Below are 24,968 nucleotides of genomic sequence, written 5' to 3'. Positions count from 1 at the left end.
TTCCTGCTCCTCTGATGCTGCTTGGCCTGCAGTGTTCATCCAGCTCTACACCTTGTTATCTCAGATTGTCCAGCATCTGCAGTTCCTACTATCTCTCAGGCATGAATGGAAGCTGCATTAACATGACAAATGGGGAACATGTCCCAAGGGGAGCTGCAAGGGCAAAGACAGCGCACTGAAATGGACGGGGTGGGAGGGATTAGGGCAGAACTGAAATGGACAGGTCCACGGGGAGATAAAGTTATAGAGTCATACAGCATGGAAACAGACCCTTCGGTCCAACCAGTCCACATCAACTAGGTCTCCAAACTAAACCAGTTCCATCTGCCTGCGCTTGGCCCGTATCCTTCCAAACTTTTCCTGTTCATGAACTTATCTAAATGTCTTCTAAACATTGTAACTGTACACCTGCATCCACCACTTCCTCTGGCAGTTCATTCCATAAGGTGGCACGGTGGCTCAGGGATTAGCACTGTTGCCACACAGCATCAGGAACCCAGGTTCAATTCCACCTTCAGGTGACCGTCTGTGTGCAGTTTGCACATTCTCCCCCTGTCTGCGAGGGTTTGCTCCGATTTCCTGCCACAGTCCAAAGATGTGGTTAGGTCGATTGGCCATGCTAAATTGCCCATAGTGTTCACAGATATGTAGGCTAGGTGGATTAGCCATGGGAAATGCAGAGCTACAGGAACAGGATGGGTCTGGGTGGGATGCTTTTCGGAGGGTCGGTGTGGACTCGATGTGCCCAAATGGCCTGTTTCCACACTGTAGATGATTCAATGATTTTATGATTCTATACACGAACCACTCTTTCTAAAAAAAAAGTTGCCCTTCATGTCTTTTTAAAATCTTTTTCCTCTAACCTTAAAAATATGCCCCTTAGTTTTCAAATCCCCCACCCTACAGAAAAGTCCCTTGTCATTCACCTTAGCTACATGCCTCATGATTTTATAAACTTCAATGAGGTCACTCCAGAATCTCCTGTGCACCAGTGAAAAAAGTCCCCACCCTTCCGGTCTATTTTTATATCTCAACCCCTCAATCCCCAGCAACATCCAGATCATACTAAGTTGGTTTGAAACCGAGGATCTTTAAAGCTGAGTGAAAGTTCAGAGGCCACCGAAGACTGCGGGGATAGGGAAAAGTGAAGCTCTGAAGGAATTGAAGACGATTGTTCAATTCATGACTGCATGGGACAGGAAGAGACTTTGATTGGTAAGGAAGTGTCATTGAGAGCTAAGCAGGGTTGGAAGTAGTTGAGCCCATAGTTGTGTCCACATGCAGGTACTTACCTTGATCCTAACTTGAGAGACCTGGATGGATAATTTTGTCCTTGACGACAAAATGAAGCTGGCTCGTGTATGGCCAGCCTCAGACAGAAATCCTGCAACAGAATAAGGGAAATAAGTGATTGCCAGACGTTAAACTATTCTCCTGGGGTGTAAAAACACCTCTCACCAAAACTCTGCACTGACAAAAATCCAAAGACACCTCGCAGAAGCAAGTTTAAGACCTGTACTGCCACTGAATAATAAGCCATAGCTTTAACCCTCAACCAATGAAATTAGATCATAGAAACCCTACAAGTGTGGAAACAGGCCCTTCGGCCCAACAAGTCCACACCGACCGTCAGAGCATCCCACCCAGACCCATCCCCCTATAGCCCATCTAATCTACACATCCCTGAATACAATGGGCAATTTAGCACGGCCAATCCACCTATCCTGCACATCTTTGGATTGTGCAAGGAAACCAGAGCACCTGGAGGAAACGCACGCAGACACGGGGAGAATGTGCGAACTCCACACAACAGTCGCCTGAGGGTGGAATCGAGCCCGGGTCCCTGACGCTGTGAGGCAGCGGTGCTAACCACTGAGCAACCGCACCGCCCATTCTATCATCATTACCTTGGCGGAAAGGAGCCCCCTCCCCTAAAATGTGACAGATATCCATAATTACCCTCTCCCTTTCCCACTGCCTTGTCATCATCTGCTCCCCTAATTGTACAAACACCTGATGAAGAACACCATTTAAAACATTTACCGTCTCCCAGCAGCGATTCATAAAACACAGCAGTTGGCCCAAATCCCTTTTCTTTCCCTTCTTTGGCATCACATGCCTCCACTGTCAACTGCAATGGTTTTCCTATAAAGAGAACGCGAAACCAAATCTTTAGCTGTGTACTTTAAAACACAAAAAATAAAAAGGCAGAGTCACAGGTCATATATGTAAGTACTCTCAGTGAAAGCCTTCGCACCTCTTGAGGTCATTAAATAACCTCTATTTGATTGAGCTGTCTTCAATCTTCAAATAACATTTGCCTGCCACAGGATGAGCTCTGGGGAAGCTCAATATCAAGCACAGGCACAAAACAAGTAATGTTGATTGTGGTCTCCTGTCTTCTCACAAAAAAAAATTTCGCTCCTTCGGCCAAAACTGCCAAACACAGAGTATATGAGCGATCACCATATTATTGTATCTTGTTCTGATTAAAACTATTGTTTTGCACATTGAATCTGCCAATTTTGCTAAATTCTAGGTTGATGGCGCATTGCACAGTAATTCTCCAACATGCTGTCCAGACCAAGGATTCTCTATTTTCTTATGCCACATGTCAGAATGAAAATTTCCCAAAGAAAATGAGTCTTACCCATGCAAATTCAGGGTTATCAATCACCTAACATGAAGATCTCAGTATTAAAATCTAGTTTGTGAAGGGAATTAATCTTCAGGTGCTCTGTCTTTACTTAATTGGTAGCAGTGTCCAACTGTTCTCTATCTTTCCATTCTATCTCCATCTATCGTTTACTCCTTACCCCATCCCTCCACCCTATCTTCTGCATATAAACCAACACTTTCCTAGTTCTGAGGAAGGGTCACTGGGCCTGAAACGTTAACTCTGATTTCTCTCCACAGATGCTGCCAGACCTACTGAGCTTTTCTAGCAATTTCTAATTTTGCTTTCTATTTGGCAGTTCAGAATACTGTTCAAAAGAGAAAACAGCAAAAGTTCTCTCTAAACGGAACGAAGATTTATTGTGTGTGTGTGTGTGTGTGTGTGTGTGTGTGTGTGTGTATTCAGTTAGAAAGGACCAAACAACGGCTGCTGTTTCAGTGTTACCAGAGCGCACCACGCCATTTAAATAGGTCAGAGAAAGTAGTCTCGACAGATTCTGAACCACGACCCAATACAGAATGGGCATCTACCTTGTTAGTGGCAAGCATGTCCAGGAACTTCAGGTGAAATACAGCCTCTTGCTAATATGACTCAACAGAGAAATAATTGGATGGAAAATGAGAGCCTTCAAAACCAAGGTTGATTTAAACAGACTCTGAGACTGACTGTGATACCACATTTGAAGTAATGACAGTCCTTGCACTAAGACTATCATTGTTATATCAACTGTTTAAATCAAAATTATCATTTATTTTTAACCTGTTAATTAATGTTTATGAAAAAGCACATAATCTTGCAAAGACAGGTAACATACTAGAAGACTGGACAGGAGGCCATTTGGCCTGGCATAGGAGGCTGGCTGGTTAGTTACCAGGAAAACAAAGTAAGCATAAATGGGTCTTTTTCAGGTTGGCAAGACATCACAAGTGGTGTGCCAGAAGGATTAGCAGTAGCATCTCAACGCTTACAATTCATATAAATGACTTAGGTGAAGGAATGGAAGATACAACTGCCAGATTTACTGACGACACAAAAATAGGAAGCTGCGAAGATGACGTAGGAGGCTACAAAAACATATAGATAAGTTAAGTGGGTGGGCAAACATATGACAAATGGAGTCTAATGTGAGGAAATATAAAATGGTCTATTGTGGGCTGAAGAATAAAGATAGATTTATCTAAATTGTGAAAGACTGCAGTGGGACCTGGATGTCTTTGCACAAAAAGTTAGAAACAAGACACAAAGTAATTTGGAAAGTTATTTGTATGTTATCACTTATCTCAAGGGGAATTGAATCTAAAAGGAGGTTAATGCTTTAGTCAACTCAGAGGCAGTTCAAAGAAGGTTTATTGGACTAATATTTGGAACGGGAGGGTTGACTTATGAGGAGAGGTCGGACAGGCTAGATATATATTTGCTAGAGTTTAGTGAAGTAGGAGATGAATTGACTGAAACATATAAAATCCTGAGAGGTCTCAGCAGAGTAGGCATAGAACACAGAACAGCACAGCACAGGAACAGGCCCTTCAGCCCACGGCGTTGTGCTGAACATGACACCAAATGAAACTAATCCCTTCTGCCTGCCCTTGGTCCATATCCCTCCATTCTTTGCATATTCACGTGCTTATCTAAAAGTTCCTTAAAAGCCCCGAACGTATTTGCCTCCACCACCATCCCTGGCAGCATGTTCCATACTCCTACCACTGTCTGTGTAAAAAAAAACTTGCCCCTCACGTCTCCTTTGAACTTGCCTCCCCTCACCTTAGATGCATACCCCCTAGTTACAGACATGTCAACTCTGGGAAAAGGATTCCGACCGCCAATCTATGCATCTCGTAATTTTATAGACTTCTATCAAGTCTCCCTTCAGCCTCTTCTGCTCAAGAGAAAACAACCCAAGTTTTTCCTTTTAGATCATGCCCTCTAATCCAGGCAGCATCCTGGTAAATCTGGTAAATTCCACCCTCTTCAAAGCTTCCACATCCTTCCTGTAATGTGGTGACCAGAACTGAATGCAATACTCTAACTGTGGCCTAAACAAAGTATTATAAAGCTGCAACATGACATCCTGACTCTTGTACTCAATTCCCCGACCAATAAAGGCAGGCTTGCCATACGCCTTCTTTTTCCACCCTATCTCTTTGCGTGGCCACTTTCAGGGACCTATGGACTTGAACCCCAAGATCTTTCTGTACATCAATGTTGCTCAGAGTTCTGCCATTAACTGTATATTTTTCCTTAACATTTGATCTCCAAAAGTGCAGCACCTCACACACTTACCTAGATTAAACTTCATCTGCCAGTTCTCCGCCCATATCTATAACTGATCTATATCCTGCTGTATCCTTTGACAACTTTTTACACTATCCACAAGGCCACCAATTTTTGTATTGTTTGCAAATTTACTAACCACCCATTGACATTTTCATCCAAGTCATTCATATATATTACCAACAACAGAGGTCCCAATACGGATACCTGCGGAACACCACTCGTCACGGACCTTCCACAAGTACCCTCTGCCTTCTATGGGCAAGCCAATTTTGAATCCACACGGCCAGGTCACCATGAATCCCATGCATCTTAATCTTCTGGATGAGCCTACCATGACGGACTTTGTCGAAAGCCTTACTAAAACCTATGTATACAACATCCACTGCTCTACCCTCATCGATCAACTTTGTCACCTCCTCGAAAAATTCAATCATATTAGTAAGACATGACCTTCCCTGCAAAGCCATGCTGACTGTCCCTAATTAGGCCGTGTTTTTTCAAATGCACGTAAATCGTATCCCTAAGAATGCTCTCCAATAGCTTCCCAACCACTGATGAGGGACTCACAGGCTACAGTTTCCTGGATTGTCCCTATTTTCTTTCTTAAATGGAGGAGCAACATTAGCGACTCACCAGTCCTCTGGGACCTCTCCAGTGGCTAGCAAGGATACAAAGATCTTGGTCAAGACCCCAGCAACCTCCCTTCTTGCCACTCTCGGTAACCTGGGGTAGATACCATCAGGCCCTGGAGACTTATCCACTTCAATGCTCTTCAAGAGACCCAGCATCACTTCTTTCACGATCTCCAAATGCCCTAGCATATTAGCGTGTTCCACACAAATCTCACTATCCTCCATATCCTTCTCCTGACTGAATACTGATGCAAAGTACTCATTTAGGATCTCACCCACATCCTCTGCCTCCAAGCACAATTTCCCTCCTTTATCCATGAGTGGTCCTAGTTATCCTCTTGTTTTTAATGTATCCATAAAATGCCTTGGGATTCTCTTTAATCCTACTTGTCAAGGTCATTTCATGGCCCCTCCTTGCTCTCCTAATTCCCTGCTTTCTTTATATTCCTCACAGGCCTGTCCGATTTTAGCTCCCTAAACCTTATATATGCTTTTCTCCTTTTGACTAAATTCACCTCCCTCGTTATCCAAGGGTCCCTTACCTTGCCATCCTTGTCCTTCCTCCTTACTGGAACATCCCAGTCTTGAACTCTCCCCAGCAGGTCAAATGTGGACTTGCCCAATAACAATTCCTCCCAATTAACATTCCCTAGCTCCTGTAATTTGTGTAATTTACCTTCCCACGAAGTCCTGACTTATCTTGGTTCATAGCTATCTTAAAACTTAAGGAATTGTGATCAGTGTTTCGGAAATGCTGCCCCACTGAAAGGTCAGTCACCTGGCCAGGCTCATTAGCCAATACAAGGTCCAGAATGGCCCCTCCGCTAGTTGGACTATCCACATACTGTTTCAAGAAATCCTCTTAGATGCACTTAACAAATTGTGCCCTGTCTAAGTTCTTGCTCTAATGGAGTCCAAGTTAATATTGGAGAAGTTAAAGTCACCCACCATGACAGTTCTGTTTTTATTGTATCTTTCCATAATTTGTCTACATATTTACAAAGAACAAAGAACAATACAGAACAGGAACAGGCCCTTCGGTCCTCCAGGCCTGCACCACCACTTTTTGCCCTTCCAAATGAAAACTGTCTTCACTTCCAGGATCCGTATCCCTCTATTCCTTTCCTATTCATGTATTCGCCCAGGCGCTTCCTGAATTCTGCAATTGTCTGCTTCCAACACCACCTCCGGCGACGCATTCCAGACACTCACCACCCTTTATGTGAAAAACTTGTCTCGCACATCTCTTTTAAAGATGCACCTTCACACCTTGAACCCTTGTAATGGACCCTTCCATCCAGGGAAAAAGCCTCATACTTTCCACTCTATCCATGCCATTCACAATCTTATAAACTTCTACTAGGTCACCCCTCAACCTCCTGTGTTCCAGTGAAAACAAATCCAGTCTACCAACCTTTCTCCATAGCTAAAATCCCCCATTGTTTGGGGGGAAATTTATTCCTCAATCTCTCGGTGGCTGTTGTGTGTGTATGTGTGTGTCTACGGTATAATCAAAGTATCAAGACGATGTTTCTTCTTATAGGAAATCTAGAATAGAAAGACACTGTTTAAATATCAAGGGTAGCCAATTTAAAACAGAGATGCGGTGAAATTTTTTCCTCATCAATCTTTGGAATGCTCTTCCTTAAAAGTTGATGAAGGCAGACTCCTTGAATATTGTTAAGAGAGAGGCAGTCCGATGCTAGTTAAGCAAGGGGTGAAAGTTATCAATGGTACATGCGTTTGAAATTACAATCAGATCAGCCATGATGTCACTTGAAGGCGAAGCTGGGTCATAGTCTAAATGGCTGACTCTTGCTCCTATTTGTAAGTCTGATTCAGATTGATATTACTTGGCTTGCTTGTGGGGACTCCTCCATTTTAAAAATCAGTTCGTACAGAGATCATAACAGCAAGACTTACCATATTTCTGAAGCTGGTTTAGTCGTACAGATGCCATGGCAGTAAGGAGTGGGGATGCCTCATACTCTGTCTCCAAGTGGTCACTGATGGTCAAAAGCGATGTCATCACTTTGGCTATGCTTCCTCTGGCCAAAGCAAACGCTAGGAGAGTCAACTCTGCTTCAGGACTGGCACAGCAACTGAAACAGCAGAAGTATACTGCTCAACAATAATCAAAGACAATGCTGCAAGGTTGGTGGGTGGTGGGAGTGTCTTTAGGCTGCTTCTTGTATACAGTATTCATGAAGTACATGCCACCTCTTCAAATTGTTCAATGGGACCAATTATTTGTACATCATTCAAAAATACAATTTAAAACATTTGTCAAATTGGAATGTCAGTTCCCAATTCAAAAGTAGTCACCATGATCCATCAGAGCATGCTCAGTTATGCTGTGACATCTCACATACAAAGTTTGAAGTCAATTAACAGCAGCTGGTGATACATGGGAGGACTCATTCATTTCATGTTCTCCCTTTTTGCAGTTGACCTACATCATTCCTGAAGTTAATTCACTTGAACACTCTCATGTCTTCAGCAAAAGCTGACAACTAAAATGTTTCATTGCTTTTTAAACTAGCTCACGATCTCATAGCACCATGTAACTGATGAAACACAGGAAGCCAGCACACAGGTGTAGCAGATAATCGGGAAGGGTAATGGAGTGTTGGCCCTTATTTCAAGGGGGTTGGAGTATAAGGGTAGGGAAGTCTTACTGTAACTATACAAGTTACTGGTGAGACCACATCCAGAAGACGGAGAACAGCTTTGGTTCCCTTAGTTAAGGAAAGATCATTGCAGTGGAGGCAGTTCAGAGAAGGTTCATTAGGATTATCCCTGGTATGGAGGGATTGTCTAATGAGCAAAGGCTAAGAACACTGAGACTCGACTGACTGGGGTTTAGAAGAATGAGAGGTGATCTGATTGAAACATATAGAATTCTTAAGGGGCTCAACAAGGTAAATGCCAAGAGGATGTTTCCCTCATGGAAATGGCCTCAGAATTAAGGGATGCCAATTTAAGAATGAAATCGGTGGGGAAATTTCTTCGCTGAGGGGGTCAAAAGTCTTTGGAATTCTTGCCACAGAGAGCTGTGGGAGCAGAGTCCTTGTGTATATTTAAGGCTGAGATAGATAGATTCTTGAACAGTCGGGGAATCAAGGGTTACGGTGAAAGGGCAGGAAGTGAACGCGAAGAGTGTCAAATCAGCCATGATCCTACCGAATGGTGGAGCAGGCTCTTGGGGCCAAAAGGCCTACTCCTGTTCCTATTTCTTATGGCCTAATAGACACAGGTCCACCTTACACGCTATTGCAAATTGCTGGCATACATCCATCTTTAAGACATTTTTGAATGTTAATTTCAGAATATGCCTCTCAACACCTTGCTGATATTGGGTCAGTTAACTCGCAACTGACAAAAACAGTACGTCATCAGAGATAGTAGGAACTGCAGATGCTGGAGAATCTGATATAACAAAGTGTAGAGCTGGATGAACACAGCAGGCCAAGCAGCATCAGAGGAGCAGGAAAGCTGACGTTTCAGGCCTAGACCCTTCTTCAGAAATGGGGGAGGGAAAGGGGGTTCTGAAATAAATAGGGAGAGAGGGGGAGGCGGATAGAAGATGGATAAAGGAGAAGACAGGTGGAGAGGAGACAGACAGGTCAAAGAGGTGGGGTTGGAGCCATAAAGGTGAGTGTAGGTGGGGAGTTCCAACACCTACGCTCAGCTCGCGACAAACGTCTGCACCTCCCAGTCGCAAACCATTTCAACTCCCCCTCCCACTCCTTGGACGACATGTCCATCCTGGTCCTCCTGCAGTGCCACAATGATGCCACCTGAAGGTTGCAGGAACAGCACCTCATTTCACTTGGGAACCCTGCAGCCCAATGGTATCAATGTGGATTTCACAAGCTTCAAAATCTCCCCTCCCCCGACCGCATCCCAAAACCAGCCCAGCTCGTCCCCGCCTCCCTAACCTGTCCTTCCTCCCACCTATCCAGTCCTCCCACCTCAAGCCCCACCCCCATCTCCTACCTACTAACCTCATCCCGCCCCCTTGACCTGTCCGTCCTCCCTGGACTGACCTATCCCCTTCCTAACTCCCCACCTACACTCACCTTTACTGGCTCCAACCCCGCCTCTTTGACCTGTCTGTCTCCTCTCCACCTAGCTTCTCCTTTATCCATCTTCTATCCGCCTCCCCCTCTCTCCCTATTTATTTCAGAATCCCTTTCCACTCCCCCATTTCTGAAAAAAGGGTCTAGACCCAAAACGTCAGCTTTCCTGCTCCTCTGTTGCTGCTGGGCCTGCTGTGTTCATCCAGCTCTACACCTGGTTATGTCAACAGAAATGCTACTTGCAGATGCAGCATTCTACCTAGTGGTGGCATTAGCTTTAAATGCAGACTTGGCAAAGATTCACTCTGCTTTGTCTGCATTTTCATCAACTTCTGAGGCATAGCTAAACAAAATCCAGGTGTTCTAGTGATAGAGAGAAATTCTTTTGAAAGAGGAATATATTCAGATAAAAAGGTTAGCTTACCTAATCGTAACTTCTCTTTTAAGTGACCGAGATAGCCACCCACAGTCGCATTCAACAATTAAACAAAGGCTTGAAGAATGCCTTCTTGGGGCACTAAGTGCGTCTAGCCCAGTGTTAAACATACCCAGAGAATGAATAATTTTTAAAAATGAACATGGTTCATAAAATTTGACAGGTTCAGAATAATACATGAGCTAACGCAGAAGGCAAACTGCTACCAGAGGTTGTGAAATTCCAGTGTAGTGCTAACTTTGTTGTGCATTTGGAATACTCCAGATAGAACCATAGAATTATAGAATCCCTCCAGTATGGAAGCAGACCATTTGGGCCACTGAATCTACATCAACCCTCCAAAGAACATCTCACCAAAACCCACACCCCTACCATAACCACGTAATCTTGCATTTCCCATGGCTAACCCACCTAGCCTGCACATTCCTGGACACTATGGGCAATTTAGCATGGCCAATCCCCCTAAGCTGCACATCTTTGGACTGCGGGAGGAAACTGGAGCACCCAGAGGAAACCCATGCAGACACAGGGAGAATGTGCAAACTCCACATAGACACAGTCACTCAAGGGTGGAATTGAAACCAGATCCCTGGTGCTGTGAGGCTGTAATGTTAACCACTGAGCCATCATGATAACTAATAGAGATTTCCTTCTAGAACCAAAGTTTAATATCCACCAGCTCAAAAATATTAAATCAATTTTATTTTTCATCACAAGATTGTTTTAGATGAGTGAAAAGAGTGAACTTCATTTTAAAAATGGTCATGCTCATCATTATTACCTCAAAGCAACCTTCATTTATCTCTTCCTATCAAAGTGGTTTTGAATGTGACAAAATGTCTTTTTTTTTCTATGAGTACAACAGGAAAAAATAAGTGAAACTGCTGCAAACACTCAGTAGCGTGTGTGTGTTCAATAAATAAAGCTAATGTTTCAGGCTAATGACCATTCAGCAAGACTAGAAAAAAAAAAGAGGTAACACTTCTGTGGAAATATAGAGGCAAGGAATGAGGGAATCGGTGGAAAGAATGAAGGCAAGTCTGAAAAGGTGGGAGAGATTGAACAACAAAATGGACAAGGATATAAAACATAAAAGAGATGATTAAAAAAAGGAGATGTAGAAAAAGAAAGTGTTCAGAGGAAGTGTAAACGGCAGCAGTGGGATCACTGTCGAACAGAATCAGTGGATAAGACCTGAAATTGTTGAATTCAGTGTTGATTCCAAAAGTATCTAACCAAAAGATGAGGTGCTGTTCTTCCAGCTTTATTCAAACACTGTGGTCAGAGTGAGAGTGGGGGAAGATAATTAAAATGACCAGAAGCTTCAGAGTCAGAATTGCAGACTGAATGATGATGTTCTGCAAAGTGAACATCCAATTTGTATTTGGTCCCCAGCTGTGTAGAAAAGACCACAGTGAAATACTGCAAACACTAAGTTGAAAGGAGTACAAGGAAATCATTCTTTCATCCACAAGCTGTGAATGGGGGGTGGTCTTAGACAGCACAAAGAAAGGAAGTCAAAGCACAAGCATTGCATATAATATGCTTGCATAAAGCTGCACCAGGAAATGAGGGGATGGTGAGGGTATAGAAATCGGAAATCCACAGAGAGGTGGTGGCGAGGGTCTAGAAACTGGAAACTGTTAAATGGTGGAGGGAGTCAGAAGAATCACCTTCCAAAATTCACACTTCAATACCTCACCAGAATAGAATACTCCATTACTTCCCTGACTGGTGGCTCAGCCATCAAATACTATCCTCTTTTCTTTTAACTCCACTCACTTTCTCCAAATACATTTCTACAGGAGCCCAGCAGGGTATTAGGTTATACCTGCCTTTTCCTGGGAATTGTGGAACATTCTTTCCTCCTGTCCTATTCAGGCACCTGGCATTCTTATTCAGGAGTTTGATGACTGAACTGATATTGTTTCCTGCTCTTTTCTCCAAACTGCAAACTTTCATTAATTTTCATTCCAATTTCCACCTTTCCAACACTTTTACAGGTTCATCTCCAACTCTGCCCTTCCTCAACTTCTCTACCTGCATTTCTGAGATTAGGCTGTCAACTGAAATCCACAAGCCCATTGACTCCCATGCTGGTGGCACTGCTTCCCACAGTACTTCCAGCAAGGAATCTATTCAATTCTCCCACTTTCTCAGCCTCTTGCACATCTGTTCAGCTGAGAATGTCCCTCCACTATGGTTTGACAATGCTCCCCACCCATTCTGTCCCATTTCACTTACTTCTGCTTTGATTCTCTCTCACCCAGGATCATGGTAGGGTCCTCACCTTCCAACCCACCAGCCTTCACATTTAATGGATCATATTTCATCATTTTCACCACCTCAGGTTCTGATTCTGCCACCAAACCCATTTTCCCTTCCTTCTCAGTGTTGCAAAAGGAACGCTCTCACTGTGACAACCCGGTCAATCCGCTCTTCAATCAGCCTCACAGTGTATTCCTTCCCTTTCCCACTGGAGAGCAGAAAATGCAACACATTTTCGCACTGCTCCTCTCTCTGTCTAGGGCCACAAATTCCCCTCCAAGTGCAACAGTTAATTTATACATACTTCTTTCAATTTTCCATATCATAATTGCTGTTCACAAGGTAAATTACTATAGGGAGTGGGGAGACCACACCCACATGCACGCGCACACACACATTTATGAAACACTTCTGTTTTGTTGACGTGCTTAACCACAAGCTTCTAGTCACTGCCATTTTGATTTTTCCACCCCATTCCCATCAACAATTCTGTTCTTAGGCTCCATTATTCTAAAAAAAGCTCAATAGAAGGTCGACACCTTTCAGTTCAGCATTTTACAACTTCCAATCTCAACACTGAGTTCAATAGTTTCAGATCATTATTGCTGTTCCCAATATTCCTCAATGACAGGTGTTAGTGACAATTTTGCTGCTTCCATTTTTGCCTGCTCTGAACTCATTTTATCTTTCCTTGTCCTTTTACCACACCCTCATGCCTTGCACCATCCCTTCTAACTTCCACAGTGTCACAGATCTTTCCTTTTGTGCTTCCCTTTCCTCCCAAATTCTATACATGCTTAAAAGCCATTAGTTTTTCCAATTCTCACAAAAGGTTACCTTGACATACTAACTTTCTATGCACAAGCCTGAACTTTTGTGGCATTCTGTTTCTGTTTCAGGTTTCTAGGATCTGCAGTATTTCACAAGATATGGTTGTTAGTAATCGGCAGAAGTGATCATTGACAAATGCTGCGGTTAGAAAGTTATAAAATTAGACTAAATAGGCGGTTTTATTATCAACACCGCTGCTAGGCTTTGCAATGACCATGCATAAAGAGAAGCACAGTGTTGCAGTGTTACATTGTGACAGACAGTAGCTGTCTGTGAAGAAGATGCCACTGTCCATGTATTCACAGCAGAGGCAAACCATGATTAGTCCATTATTCCTGCATTTCCAGTAGGCACCAGGAATACAAATTCTGGAGATGTTCCGTACTGGTACACACAGCCATCAGGCAGCTTTTGTTAATACACGCAAGCTTTTGAAAAAACATTTTGATCAATTGCAGCATTACAAAGATTCAACAAGTCGTCAACGTTGGGAATACATTTCTATATTTATGGGCTACATGGAGAACTGGAAATGCTGAAGTATTTGGACACTTTCTGAATCAAAAAAATGGGTTTTATCAATGGTTTGAAGGGAACCCCTTGGGTTCTTGGAAATGATGTTAACAGTTTAATGCAGGCTGATATCCACATGTTCACCATGGAAAGTCAAATTTCTTTGGAAAAGTAGCCAAACAAAGCTTTTGGTAAGATAAGAGTTGGGTTTATCAACTTTAATTGCTGGTAAACATGGCTTTGGAACAGGCAACGGGGCACCCATACTGACAGTTGCCTAGCAACACTTTCTGGAATAGGTTTGCGAAAACAAAAACTGAAGTGGTCTGGGAAGAAGAAAAATGTCTAAAACGTTGCTACGGCTACAAGACTATCTGCCTCCCTCTCTTATTTGAAGCACGAGGGAACCTGATAAAAGTTTCTACACCTCAGAATTTTAATTGTGAACTTTGAAGAGCTAAATTGTGACCACTATCCAAAGACTCAAATCCAAACTGAAACCTGGTTTGGATGGCCTTTCTTTGGCCTACGGCCATCTGCAATTCCATTTTGTCAAGAAAAAAGCTGGTCGACTCAGAATTCTTCAAACTCTATCCTTTGATTTTCAGACCATTGACCAACTGGGTGTTTCTCTTTTGTCCTTTTAAAACATATCATCTCTAAAGAGTGTTTGCTGTCTTGTGTGTTATGCATGCATGCTTTGGGATTAAAAGAAGATGTAGTTCTAATCTGGATAATAGTTCAGATGTTCATCAGTTTTCCCACTTGTTTTTAAGAGTGCCTACTATTTTATAACAATGGATTATTCTGAGCTCATTAAAGACAGGCTGGTGAAAAGTCTCTCTTCTTCTGGATAGCAGTACAAAAGAGAAATCATTGACCATTTTGGTGATTGCCCTAAAACATCTACACTAACAGTGCACAATTCATGGAGCACGATTACCAGCACGTTCCTCCCATCAGAGTCATTTAGAAATTTTAACTTTCAACACAAAATGGAAAGAGAGTCATGTAGTGGCAACGGGAATGGCACAAAGTCTATAAGACACCAAGATTCACACCGATATATCTGAACTGGTCATATCACATGCAGTGCTGGATACCATTTACTGGCAATAACATGATACCTGACTGACGTAACGGGGCCATCTGCACATGCTCAGGCTCCAGCAAACATTTTTGGTGTTGGGAACACATACTCTGGAACATATAAGCACCAACGGTGGGCTTGGAAACATTTTCGAGGGCACCAACACTCCCTTCCTCCTTCATACATCCTTCCAATACTTCCCTTCTCAACTACCAACGGGGCAATTAATCTTCTCCTTGACCATAACCTCTGCTTGGCTTTCAAATGGACTGGGAAACAGAATGCTTTCTGCAATCCTCTCTACTTTTCCAGTAAAATTTTTAAGTCAAAGACTTCCACACAAGTTTTAGGTACAACATGGTGCAATTCATTGGTTGAGGGGGATTAAGACATCAAAACAACATTGTGCTATCCTGCACTTCTGATACTGAAGCAGCTGTTAGATTAAAACCAGGTACCAAGGATACAAGGCAGAGGTGTTGTTACAACTTCATTCAAACTGTCCCACAGACCTTGATATTTATAAAAAGGATAACATTCCCAGCAGTGATCTGCTCCGGTTACTCATACAGGACATAGCGTCAGAGGATTATTTGACAGAAAAGTAGATTTCTTCCAGCAAAGGGTTAAATGAATTGCAATCCAGAATATGATCAACTTATCCTCTCTGTTTTGGAGACAGAAGTGCACTTTGTACCCTCTCTGGCCTGAAATTAGCAGACCAGGAATTAAGCAGGTGATCTATGGGCTCAGCAACTTGTTGAATGTTCTTATCCAGAAATATCAAACAGCTGCCTAAAGTAACTTCTGGGGTGTACACTGAAGGCTTTTTTTTTTTAAAGACAGTTACTAGACCCATCACAGAGGGAGAGAGAGAGAGAAGTGGGATATTTAGATTGAAGTTACTTAATTTGGATATCCACTGTGACAATGAAGGTCTCAAAAAAACGGTCTGATTGGGGATTATTACTATGGTGTAAGCTAACAATGGAAAAATGAAAGTCTGCATAATCCTAGAGGCCAATAGGTTCTGTCTGATTAGACAAAGACAAGGGGGACAAGGTTAAGGAAATAAGAATTGAACCAGTCTTTAAGGGGTCACTGTACACCACAAACCAGCATAATAGCCAACTAATGTAATATTTGAGCAGCTTCAAGGAATTAAAACATCACACAGAAGCTACTATCAAACAAAATTTGATCGAGCCACAGAAGAAGTGCATTATTAGAGGAGAGAAGTGGAGAGGTGAGGAGGTTCGAGAGGGTATCAAAGTTTGGTCCTCACAATCTCTAGGAACGGCTCACAGCAATAGGGATAAGGAAAAAGCCATTGGAATAACAAAGTGTTGTAGAGCTGGAGGAAGCTGATAAAACAGATGAGAATCATTTGCATTGGGTTCAAAATCAATTCATCACTGTAGGATACAAAAACAAAAATTACCCCGCAATCCTGACGAGAAAACTGTCCACTTTCTCTAGAACATTTGATGACATGAAGCTTGGCAGCTCTGTGGATCCTGCAGTGAGGGACAGCGGTGGCATGTGTTGCAGTGCTTTTCTACAAAATAAGAAAAAGAACAGCAAGTTACACCTTGAAATCAGCATTTCAGGCACCAACTAATAGTGGGAAAGAAAAACAAACAGTCTGCATCAATATATACAGTATGCAACTGGAATCATCCTTGGATCAATTAGAAATATTTTGAATGCAGGAATAGGAAATACTTACTGCGTTATTCGAAGGACATTTTGTGCAAGGTCAGGGTTTGTTTCTATGGAAGCAGTCACCAACGTTGTTAGCACGGTCAAGTACCAAATCGCAGAAGCATCAGATACTGATACGCCAGATTTCTTCACAACCTGGTATCCCATTGTTTTAAGTCCATGAATCCTCGTGTCACAGCCATCACCATGGCAACGTTTAATATTTATCTGTACAACTTATTAGAAAAAGAATTTAAAAATTACTTTGCAGTCACCTTATCGTTTTGCTCGTACTCTGTGTAATGCATTTATTTTTCTTAAACCTAACCTGTAGGTAATCACACAAATGCATGGGCTAACAAAGAAATCCTAACTTTATACCTTAAAGTAGGTTTCCAGTCATGCTGAGTTGTAATGCTTAGACCTCTGGAGTACGCAAAAAAGGGATTATTTTACGTTTTCTGTCATTGACCTCATTCTCTGAATGTTCACCATGATCACGTTTTGCCAAACCTTTAGGAATAATGGGAGTGTATTTTTCTCAGCACGTATGACCTCAGACTCCAGTCACCCATTATAATTGCCCAAGAGCTTCCTCCCAATCCCAATACGTAAAGTTGAGTACAACCCACTTAATTTCCCTTGGTTAGTCTTTACTCAAGTACAAATGCTTGATGCATGGGATGTAGGTGTCGCTGGCTGGACCAGCATTTTATTGCACAGAGAGCAATTAAGAGTCAACCACATTGCCGTAGGTCCAGAGTCACATGTAGGCCAGACCAGGTAAGGATGGCAGTTTCACTCCCTAAAGGACATTAGGGAACCAGATGGGTTTTTCCTGACAATCAGCAAGTTTCATGGTCGCCATTAGAATCTTTATTGCAGACCCTTTTTTTTATTAATTCAAATTCCACCATCGGCGGGAAGTATAGATGGAGTCAATGGATGGAAGGCTGGTTTGATGAACAACTGGGCTGTGTTCATGACTCTCTGAAGTTTCTCGCAGTGTTGGGAAGCGAGTTTCCATACCACATTGTGAAAGCATCCTATCTGGATGTATCAATGGTGCATCTATAAAAATTGGCAAGTGTTATTCTTGTAGTCAAAGAAAAGGAGTGTGAAACTGAGATGTTTTCAGTTGTAAGGAAACTGCAGCAAAAATTGTTATCAGGCACGCCTGGGGATTGGCTACTGCTAGTTAGTGAAAATGCCAGTATACAGTTAGTTGCACTTCTCCAGGCACAAGGCAAGGTGATGCTCTGTCTTTGAGGGATTGAGGGGAGAGGAGAAATAGCTGTGCATTCAAGGGCCGAGTGACCATCGGCCATGGCAGGATTTGAACCTGGAGCCCAGAACATTACTTGGGTCTCTGAATTAATAGTCTAGCAATACGAATAAAGACACACTCTTTGGCTGGAGACTTGTAATTGTGCGACGTGCTCCTGACTTATGGAAGTGGAACATGTCTCCTTCACTGCACTAAGTCTGCTGAATAATACTGGAGGAAGGAGTGATCGCACTGCCTTAAAACATACTAATAAACTTTATTTCATAATGTTAGTTTTTTGCCATCTGGTTGTAAAACTGTAACATCTTAAAATAGTTAGAAATTATACAGCAATTCTCAGCCTAGAATTCTTACATGTTTAATGAGAAAGCTTAATAGGAAACTTAGATAAGAAAGGTTATGAACCAGCAAAGAGACAAGACAGGCAGAATTATTCCCCTTTCTCGCTCATTGGAAAGGAGGCCTTGAATCCTTATTTAAAGCAACAAACTGACTGAGATATCTCAGGCTAGGGCCAGAAAGGTCAGGAAGTGTTATTCTTGTAGTCAAAGAAAAGGAGTGAGAAACCGAGATGCTTTCAGTTGTAAGGAAACTGCAGCAAAAATTGTTATTAGGCACGCCTGGGGATTGGCTGCTGCTAGTTAGTGAAAATGCCAATATACGGTTAGTTGCATTTCTCCAGGCACAAGGCAAGGTTATGCTCTGTCTTTGAGGGATTGAGGGGAGAGGGGAAATAGCTGTGCATTCAAGGGCCCCACATATCGAAACCACAATTGAAGATCAGGCTGACCAACACAACTGCTTACAATGAAAAATGAGCTGTTTCACAGCAGCTCCAAGCAGTACACCATCACTTAGGCACATTGAAATTATTATATTATTGTATCAACTTTGGTCAATGTAAAACTGAAATACAACTTCTACTTATTAACAACTTTTTTTTAAGAAAAGAAGAGGATGTATTATCTGACCATCAAAAATGACTGGCTGCTGGAAATTCCAATTACTAGGGAATTTCAATTGGCAGATTGCCAAATTTGATCTAATTTGATTTATTGAGGTCACATGTACTGAGATAGCGAAAAGTTGTGTTTTGTGTGCTATACAGCCAGACTGTAACATATCAAGTGTATCTGGTACTAGAACAGAATGCAGAATAGTATTACAGCCACAGCGAAGGTGCAGAGAGAGACGCCAGAATCAAAATTTGAGAGTCATAGAATCCCTACAGTGTGGAAACAGGCACTTCGGCCCAACAAGTCCACACCGACCCTTGGAGCATCCGACCCAGACCCATACCCCTATAACCCACCTAATCTACCTAATCTACAGACCCCTGAACACTATAGGCAATTTAGCATAGCCAGTCCACCTAACCTGCACATCTTTGGACAGTGGAAGGAAACTGGAGTACCCAGAGGAAACCCACGCAGACACAGGAAGAATGTGCAAACTACACACAGATAGTCGCCTAAGGGTGGAATTGAACCCGGGTCCCTGGCGCTGTGAGGCAGCAGTGCTAACCACCGTGCTGCCCTAAAGGTCCATTCAAAAGTCTGATTACATCAGGGAAGAAGCTTTTCTTGACTTTATTTGTATGTGTATTCACACTTTTGTATCTTCTACGCAATGGAAAAGGGTGGAAGAGAGTATAAGCAGGGTGGGGTCTTTGATTATGCTGGCGGCTTTACCAAGGCAGCGGGAAGTGTAGATGGAGTCAATGGATGGAAGACTGGTTTGATGAATGACTGGGCTGTGTTCATGACTCTCTGAAGTTTCTTGCAGTGTTGGGAAGCAAGCTTCCATACCACATTGTGAAAGCATCCTATCTGGATGTATCAATGGTGCATCTATAAAAATTGGCAAGTGTCTTTGGGGACATGTCAAATTTCCTTAGCCTGAGGCATGACAGGCATTGGTATACTTTATTGATCGTTGTGTCGACACGGGTAGACCAAGACAGATTCTCATTGATCATCACTCCCAGGGACTTGACTTCTGGACCATCTCCACCTCAGCACCACTGATGTGGACAGGGGCATATCCTTCACTCCACTTCCTGAAGTCAATGACCAACTCCTTCGTTTTGCTGATGTTGATGGAGAGATTGTCATCTTTACACTAGGCCACTAAGCACTCAGTACCTTTCCTATACTCTGTCTCATCATCTACAACAGTGGTGTGTCAGCAAACTTGTAAATGGAGTTGGTGTGGAATTTGGCCACACAGTTGGGAGTATATAAGTAGTACAGCAGGAGTCTTGCGGGGCACCAGTGTTGAGGATTATCATGGAGGTGGTGTTTTTGCCTATTCTTACTGATTGCAGTCTGTGAGTCAGGAAGTTGAGGGTTCAGTTACAGAGCGGGGAGCTGAGACCTAGATCTCAGAGTTTGGAGATGAGTTTGTTTGGAATTGTAATGGTGAAGGCAGAGCTATAGTCAATAAGCAGGAGCCTGATATAGGTATTCCTGTTATCCACTTGTTCCAGGGATGAGTGTAGTGCTAAGGATATGGCGTCTGCCATGAACCTGTTGTGCAGGTAGGGGAATTGCAAAGGATCAAGGCAATCTGGTTGAACGGAGTTTTTGTGAGCCACGAAGAATCTCTCAAAGCACTTCATAATTAGGGAGGTCAGAGTTACCGGGTGGTAATCATTGAGGCACACTGCATGATTTTTCTTTCACACCAGGATGGTGGTCATCTTCTTGAAGCAGGTGGGGACTTCAGATTGAAGGAAGAAAAGGTTAAAGACATCAGTGAGTATTCCCACCAGCTGGTCCGCACAGGATCTGAGTGCATGGCCGGGAATTCCATCTGGGCTGGTTGCTTTTGTGGGTCAGCCTTAAGGAGGCTAATCTAACATCTGTGATGGTGACCAAGACTATAGGTGCATCCGACGCTGATGGTACAGGTGACATCGATTCACTGCACTTCTGTTCAAAGTGAGTGCAGAATGCATTGAGCTCATTGGGTAGGGATGTACCATTGCTCACGATTCTGTTCAACTTCGCTTTGTAGCCTATTATGTCACATAAGCTTTGCCACAAATGACGGGTGTCCGTGTGGTTAGTCTGGGTCTCAAGCTTAATTTGGTATTGCCTCTTGGCATCTCTGATGGACTTGCAAAGGTCATATGTGGATTTCCTGTATAGGTCATGGTCGCCTGACTGGTACACTTCAGATTGGACTTCAGTGGGGAGGGTATCTCCTGGTTCACCTGTGGCTTTCATTTGGATAACACTCAGATTAACTTCTTTGGCACATAGTCTTCTACACACTTACTAATGAAGTCTCTAATGGCAGTGGCATACTCGTTTAGGTTGGCCGCTAAGGTCTTGAATATGGACTGGTCCACCGACTCTAAGCAGTCCCATAGAAGCCCTACTGATTCCTCAGACCAACACTGCACGACTTTCTGTACTGGGTCCTTGTGCTTCAATTTCTGCTTGTAAGCTGGGAGGAGAAGGACAGCGTTGCGATCTGATTTTCCAAAATGCAGACAGGGGATGGAGCGGTAGGCATCTTTGATGATTGTATAGCAATGGTCAAGGATTTACTGTATATAATTAAAATCAGCGTTGAATGATACATATTCAAAGATCCAACTTACAGAATGTGAAAAATGTCACGTAGAAGGGCTGAAAAAAGGACACAGAAAGTGGGGCATTTAACAGACGTTTTAGAATTCAATAAAGATCTAATTAATCTATATACATATGGCAGAAAGGGTCTAGGCCCGAAACGTCAGCCTTCCTGCTCCTATGATGCTGCTTGGCCTGCTGTGTTCATCCAGCTCTACACCTTGTTATGGCAGAAATCTATCTTGTGAACTTTCATGACAGAAGTAGAACAATTGAGTGTTTGTTTAATTATTGAATAAGTCAGAAGACATTTCATATATCAGGCGGTATTAATTTGAAAGGAAAACACACATTTAACTCCTCTCCAATAACATGATCCGTAGTAAACACAATTTTCCATGGAACGTTCTATCAAAGTTCCCACGTTACACCAAAAAGTCTTTAAAAGCCTCAAAAACAAGTCATTGAAGATTTTTAACAACTAAAAGAGAGGAAAATACTTAAACAAAAAATCAGTTCCCTATTGTCAAAGAAGGGCTGTCAGCTCAGGTGTGGCTGTTCATAGGTACAATCTGTCTAAGCACTGCACAACAGAAAACAAACTTAAATATCAGACTTGTCTTAAATAAAGTAATCCAAAGCTGTTCTCAATATATTTTACAACTTTCAAGATAGAAGATGATCATTCAGCCCCTCAAGTTTGCTGAATTCCACATTCTCATCTAACACCTCAACACCTCACCCCCTCTCCCGCAATAACTTTTGATTTTCCTGTCTTTCAAGAATCTATCCACTTCTATCTTATAAATTGTTAAGGACCCCACGTCCATCACTCTGAAATGAAGTGCTCCAGAATCTCACGACGTTCAGAACAAAATTCCCACATCTGTCCTGAAAGGGCCTAACTTTCAAACTGTGCCCCTACTTCTAGACTCGCCCACATTCATTCCACCTCCTTGTTAGGACATTCAGGACCTTATAAGTTCAATCAAGTCAACCCTCACTCCTTCAAACTCCAGTAGAAACATGCCCAGTTTGTCTAACCCATCTCCATAAAATAATCTGCTTGTTCCAGGTTACCAATCCAGTAAACATCCTCTCAATCATCTTCAATGTAATTGCATCTTTCCTTCAATGAGAAAACCAAAATGCATACAGTATTCGAGATATGCACTCACCATTACCTTGTATAAGTGAAGCAAAGCATCACAAGCTTAATGTCAATGCCTTAGTAACAAATAGCACCCCATTAGTTCTCTTGATTAGGTGCTGTACCTGTACACTGACTTTTTATAACTCTCGCACTGTAACATAAATTGCTCTGCACCTTGGAAATCCTTGGCCATTTTCCATTTAATTTTTAGCTTTTGCATTCTTCCAGCCAAAGTGAACAACTTCACATTTTCCCATATTATATGCTGTCAGATTTTTTGTCCTTTCACTCAACATATCTATTGAGTCACCTGCAACTTCCTTTTGTCTTCTTAACTGTGCACTTTCCTACCTATCTGCAAACTTCATGATCATGCTTTCACTCCCCTCATCTAAATCATTGATGTAAATTTTTTTTTTTTATATAAAAAGTCGAGGCCCAGCACAGAGCCACGTGGAACTCCATTTGACATATCCTGACAAAGATACATTTTTGCACACTGTTTTAACATTCATGGTAATCTTTTACCCCTGCACCATGACCTTTTTCTTCCTCCCTTTGATTTGGTACCTTATCAAATGCATCTAGAAATCGAAGTATAGTACACTATGGATATTCTTTAATCCACAGTGCACGACACTCCTTCAAAAAACTCTAATAAATTGTTTAGGCACAATTTGATTCTTCCACATGACCTTACATTTTCCTGAGAGTGCAACTTTAATCTCATTAATGATCAATTCTAACACTTTCTTCACAACAGATGTCAAGCTACCTGGTTCAGATCCCTCCCCTCTCCTTGAATAGAGAGATTATATCTGCTACTTCCCAGCCTTTTGGAACCTTTCCTGAACCAAGGGAATTCTGAAACATTAAAACCAATGCATTTAATACCTTACTGGCACCCTCTACTAAGATGCCAGAATGATGCCCATCTGGACCCAGAGACTTGTCAGCCTGCAGCTCCATCAGTTTGTTTAGTTCTACTTCCCTAATGATTGTAATTTCACCAAGTCCCTCTCTTCCTCTCCCATGCATAATCACAGCCATTTCTGGCAGAGTTTTGTATACTCTTTAGTGAGTATACAGAACAGAATATTTGTTCTTTTCACCCACCATTTCCTTATCTATTAATTCCCCACTCTCTTTTAAGAACCAACACACTTTATTTTTTCCTTTCCTTTTAAAATACTTGTCAAAATCCTTACTGTCTGTTTTTACATTTCTAGCTAGCTTCCTCTCATACTCTAATCTCTTCCTCCTGAAGAACATTTTAGTCATTCACTGACATTCTTTATATTCTAACTAAATCATCTCACATGCTATTCATCTTTGTGCAGTTATATGCTTTTTCCTTAAGTTTGATATTTCCCTAAATTCTTTAGTAAACCACGAATGGTAGGTCCTTATTGAGTATTCTAAAGTAGCCCTTTAACATCTGCTACCGAGTTTCCATTGATCTTTCCTCAACCTAGTGTGCCTGTTCACTTCAGCTACATCAGCGTTCACGCCCACATAGTTGCCCCTATTTAAGATTAAAATACCAGTCATAGACCCAACCTTCCCCCCCTTTCAAAAGGATGTAAAATTCAATCATATCGCAGTCACTGGTTCCAAGGGGGTGCCTTTACTCGGAGGTCATTAATTATTCTTGATGGCTGAAGGGCCTCTTCTGTACTGTAGGATTCTATGATTCCGTTACATTAAACAATGGAGAAAGCAAGGAAGCTATTAAATCTTTAAAAGTTAGGGACACCCATTTCACCTTACAACAGATAGCATGATGAGAAACTACACAAATTGCAACTGCTCCCAATTCCAGCTTTCATTGAAAACCCTAACTTTAGAGGTGAAGATATATAATCAAAGTCCAGATTAACTTAGGTGCTAGAAGTTTCAGTTAAGAAACTTTAGAGTCAATGTTTTCTCAATCAGGTATATTAAAGCTTGGCCAGCTAATCAAGAAGACATAATAGTGAAAAGTCCTCATTGTACATTTACATGTAAATCTGTACTTTCCCTTCAGAAAAGCAGTACACAGGAACTTAGTGCCTCCTGCAATATTTTTACTGCTGCATGCTTTCCAAGCATATAATGAAGTGTCAAGTCCTTTTATTCCCCCAAAAAGCATGGAAAAGTAAAATTTTAGTCTTGTATGTTGTATGGACATGCTAAAGTCCATAAAACTGTACAGTACAGGAGGTCATTCTACCATTATTTTTTTGAATCCAATTTATTCCCTTCACACCTCAGCTTTCCATGTAGTGCTGGACATTTTCTCCCCCATCTATTCAATTTCCTTCTGAAAGGATGATAATGCACAACTTCACATAAGTTCCAAAATAGACCACATTTAGCCTCCAATTATGCACAAGTTGATAGCTCAAAAAAATGGATTGCCTAATCATTATATAATTTATTGGTTGAATCATTTTATTC

The 24,968-nt window shown here is 42.1% G+C and overlaps 1 protein-coding gene across 1 annotated transcript in view; it reads right to left on the bottom strand.

The window, feature by feature from the left end:
- The window catches only part of zzef1 (zinc finger, ZZ-type with EF hand domain 1), a 190,136-nt gene that overhangs the window by 138,009 nt on the left and 27,159 nt on the right, over positions 1 to 24,968 (bottom strand). Inside the window, exons 6-10 of the mRNA XM_048612408.1 lie at positions 16,533 to 16,743; positions 16,245 to 16,361; positions 7,507 to 7,685; positions 2,044 to 2,145; positions 1,293 to 1,384 (exon numbers count right to left, since the gene is read on the bottom strand). Of these exons, the coding sequence (XP_048468365.1) occupies positions 1,293 to 1,384; positions 2,044 to 2,145; positions 7,507 to 7,685; positions 16,245 to 16,361; positions 16,533 to 16,743 (701 nt within the window). The remainder of the gene's footprint in view (positions 1 to 1,292; positions 1,385 to 2,043; positions 2,146 to 7,506; positions 7,686 to 16,244; positions 16,362 to 16,532; positions 16,744 to 24,968) is intronic.

Source organism: Rhincodon typus, chromosome 26, assembly GCF_021869965.1.
Source record: "Rhincodon typus isolate 14 chromosome 26, sRhiTyp1.1, whole genome shotgun sequence".
In the NCBI taxonomy this organism is placed as follows: domain Eukaryota; kingdom Metazoa; phylum Chordata; class Chondrichthyes; order Orectolobiformes; family Rhincodontidae; genus Rhincodon; species Rhincodon typus.
The sequence above is the reverse complement of the archived record's forward strand: the minus strand, read 5'-3'. Positions and strand labels throughout refer to the sequence as shown.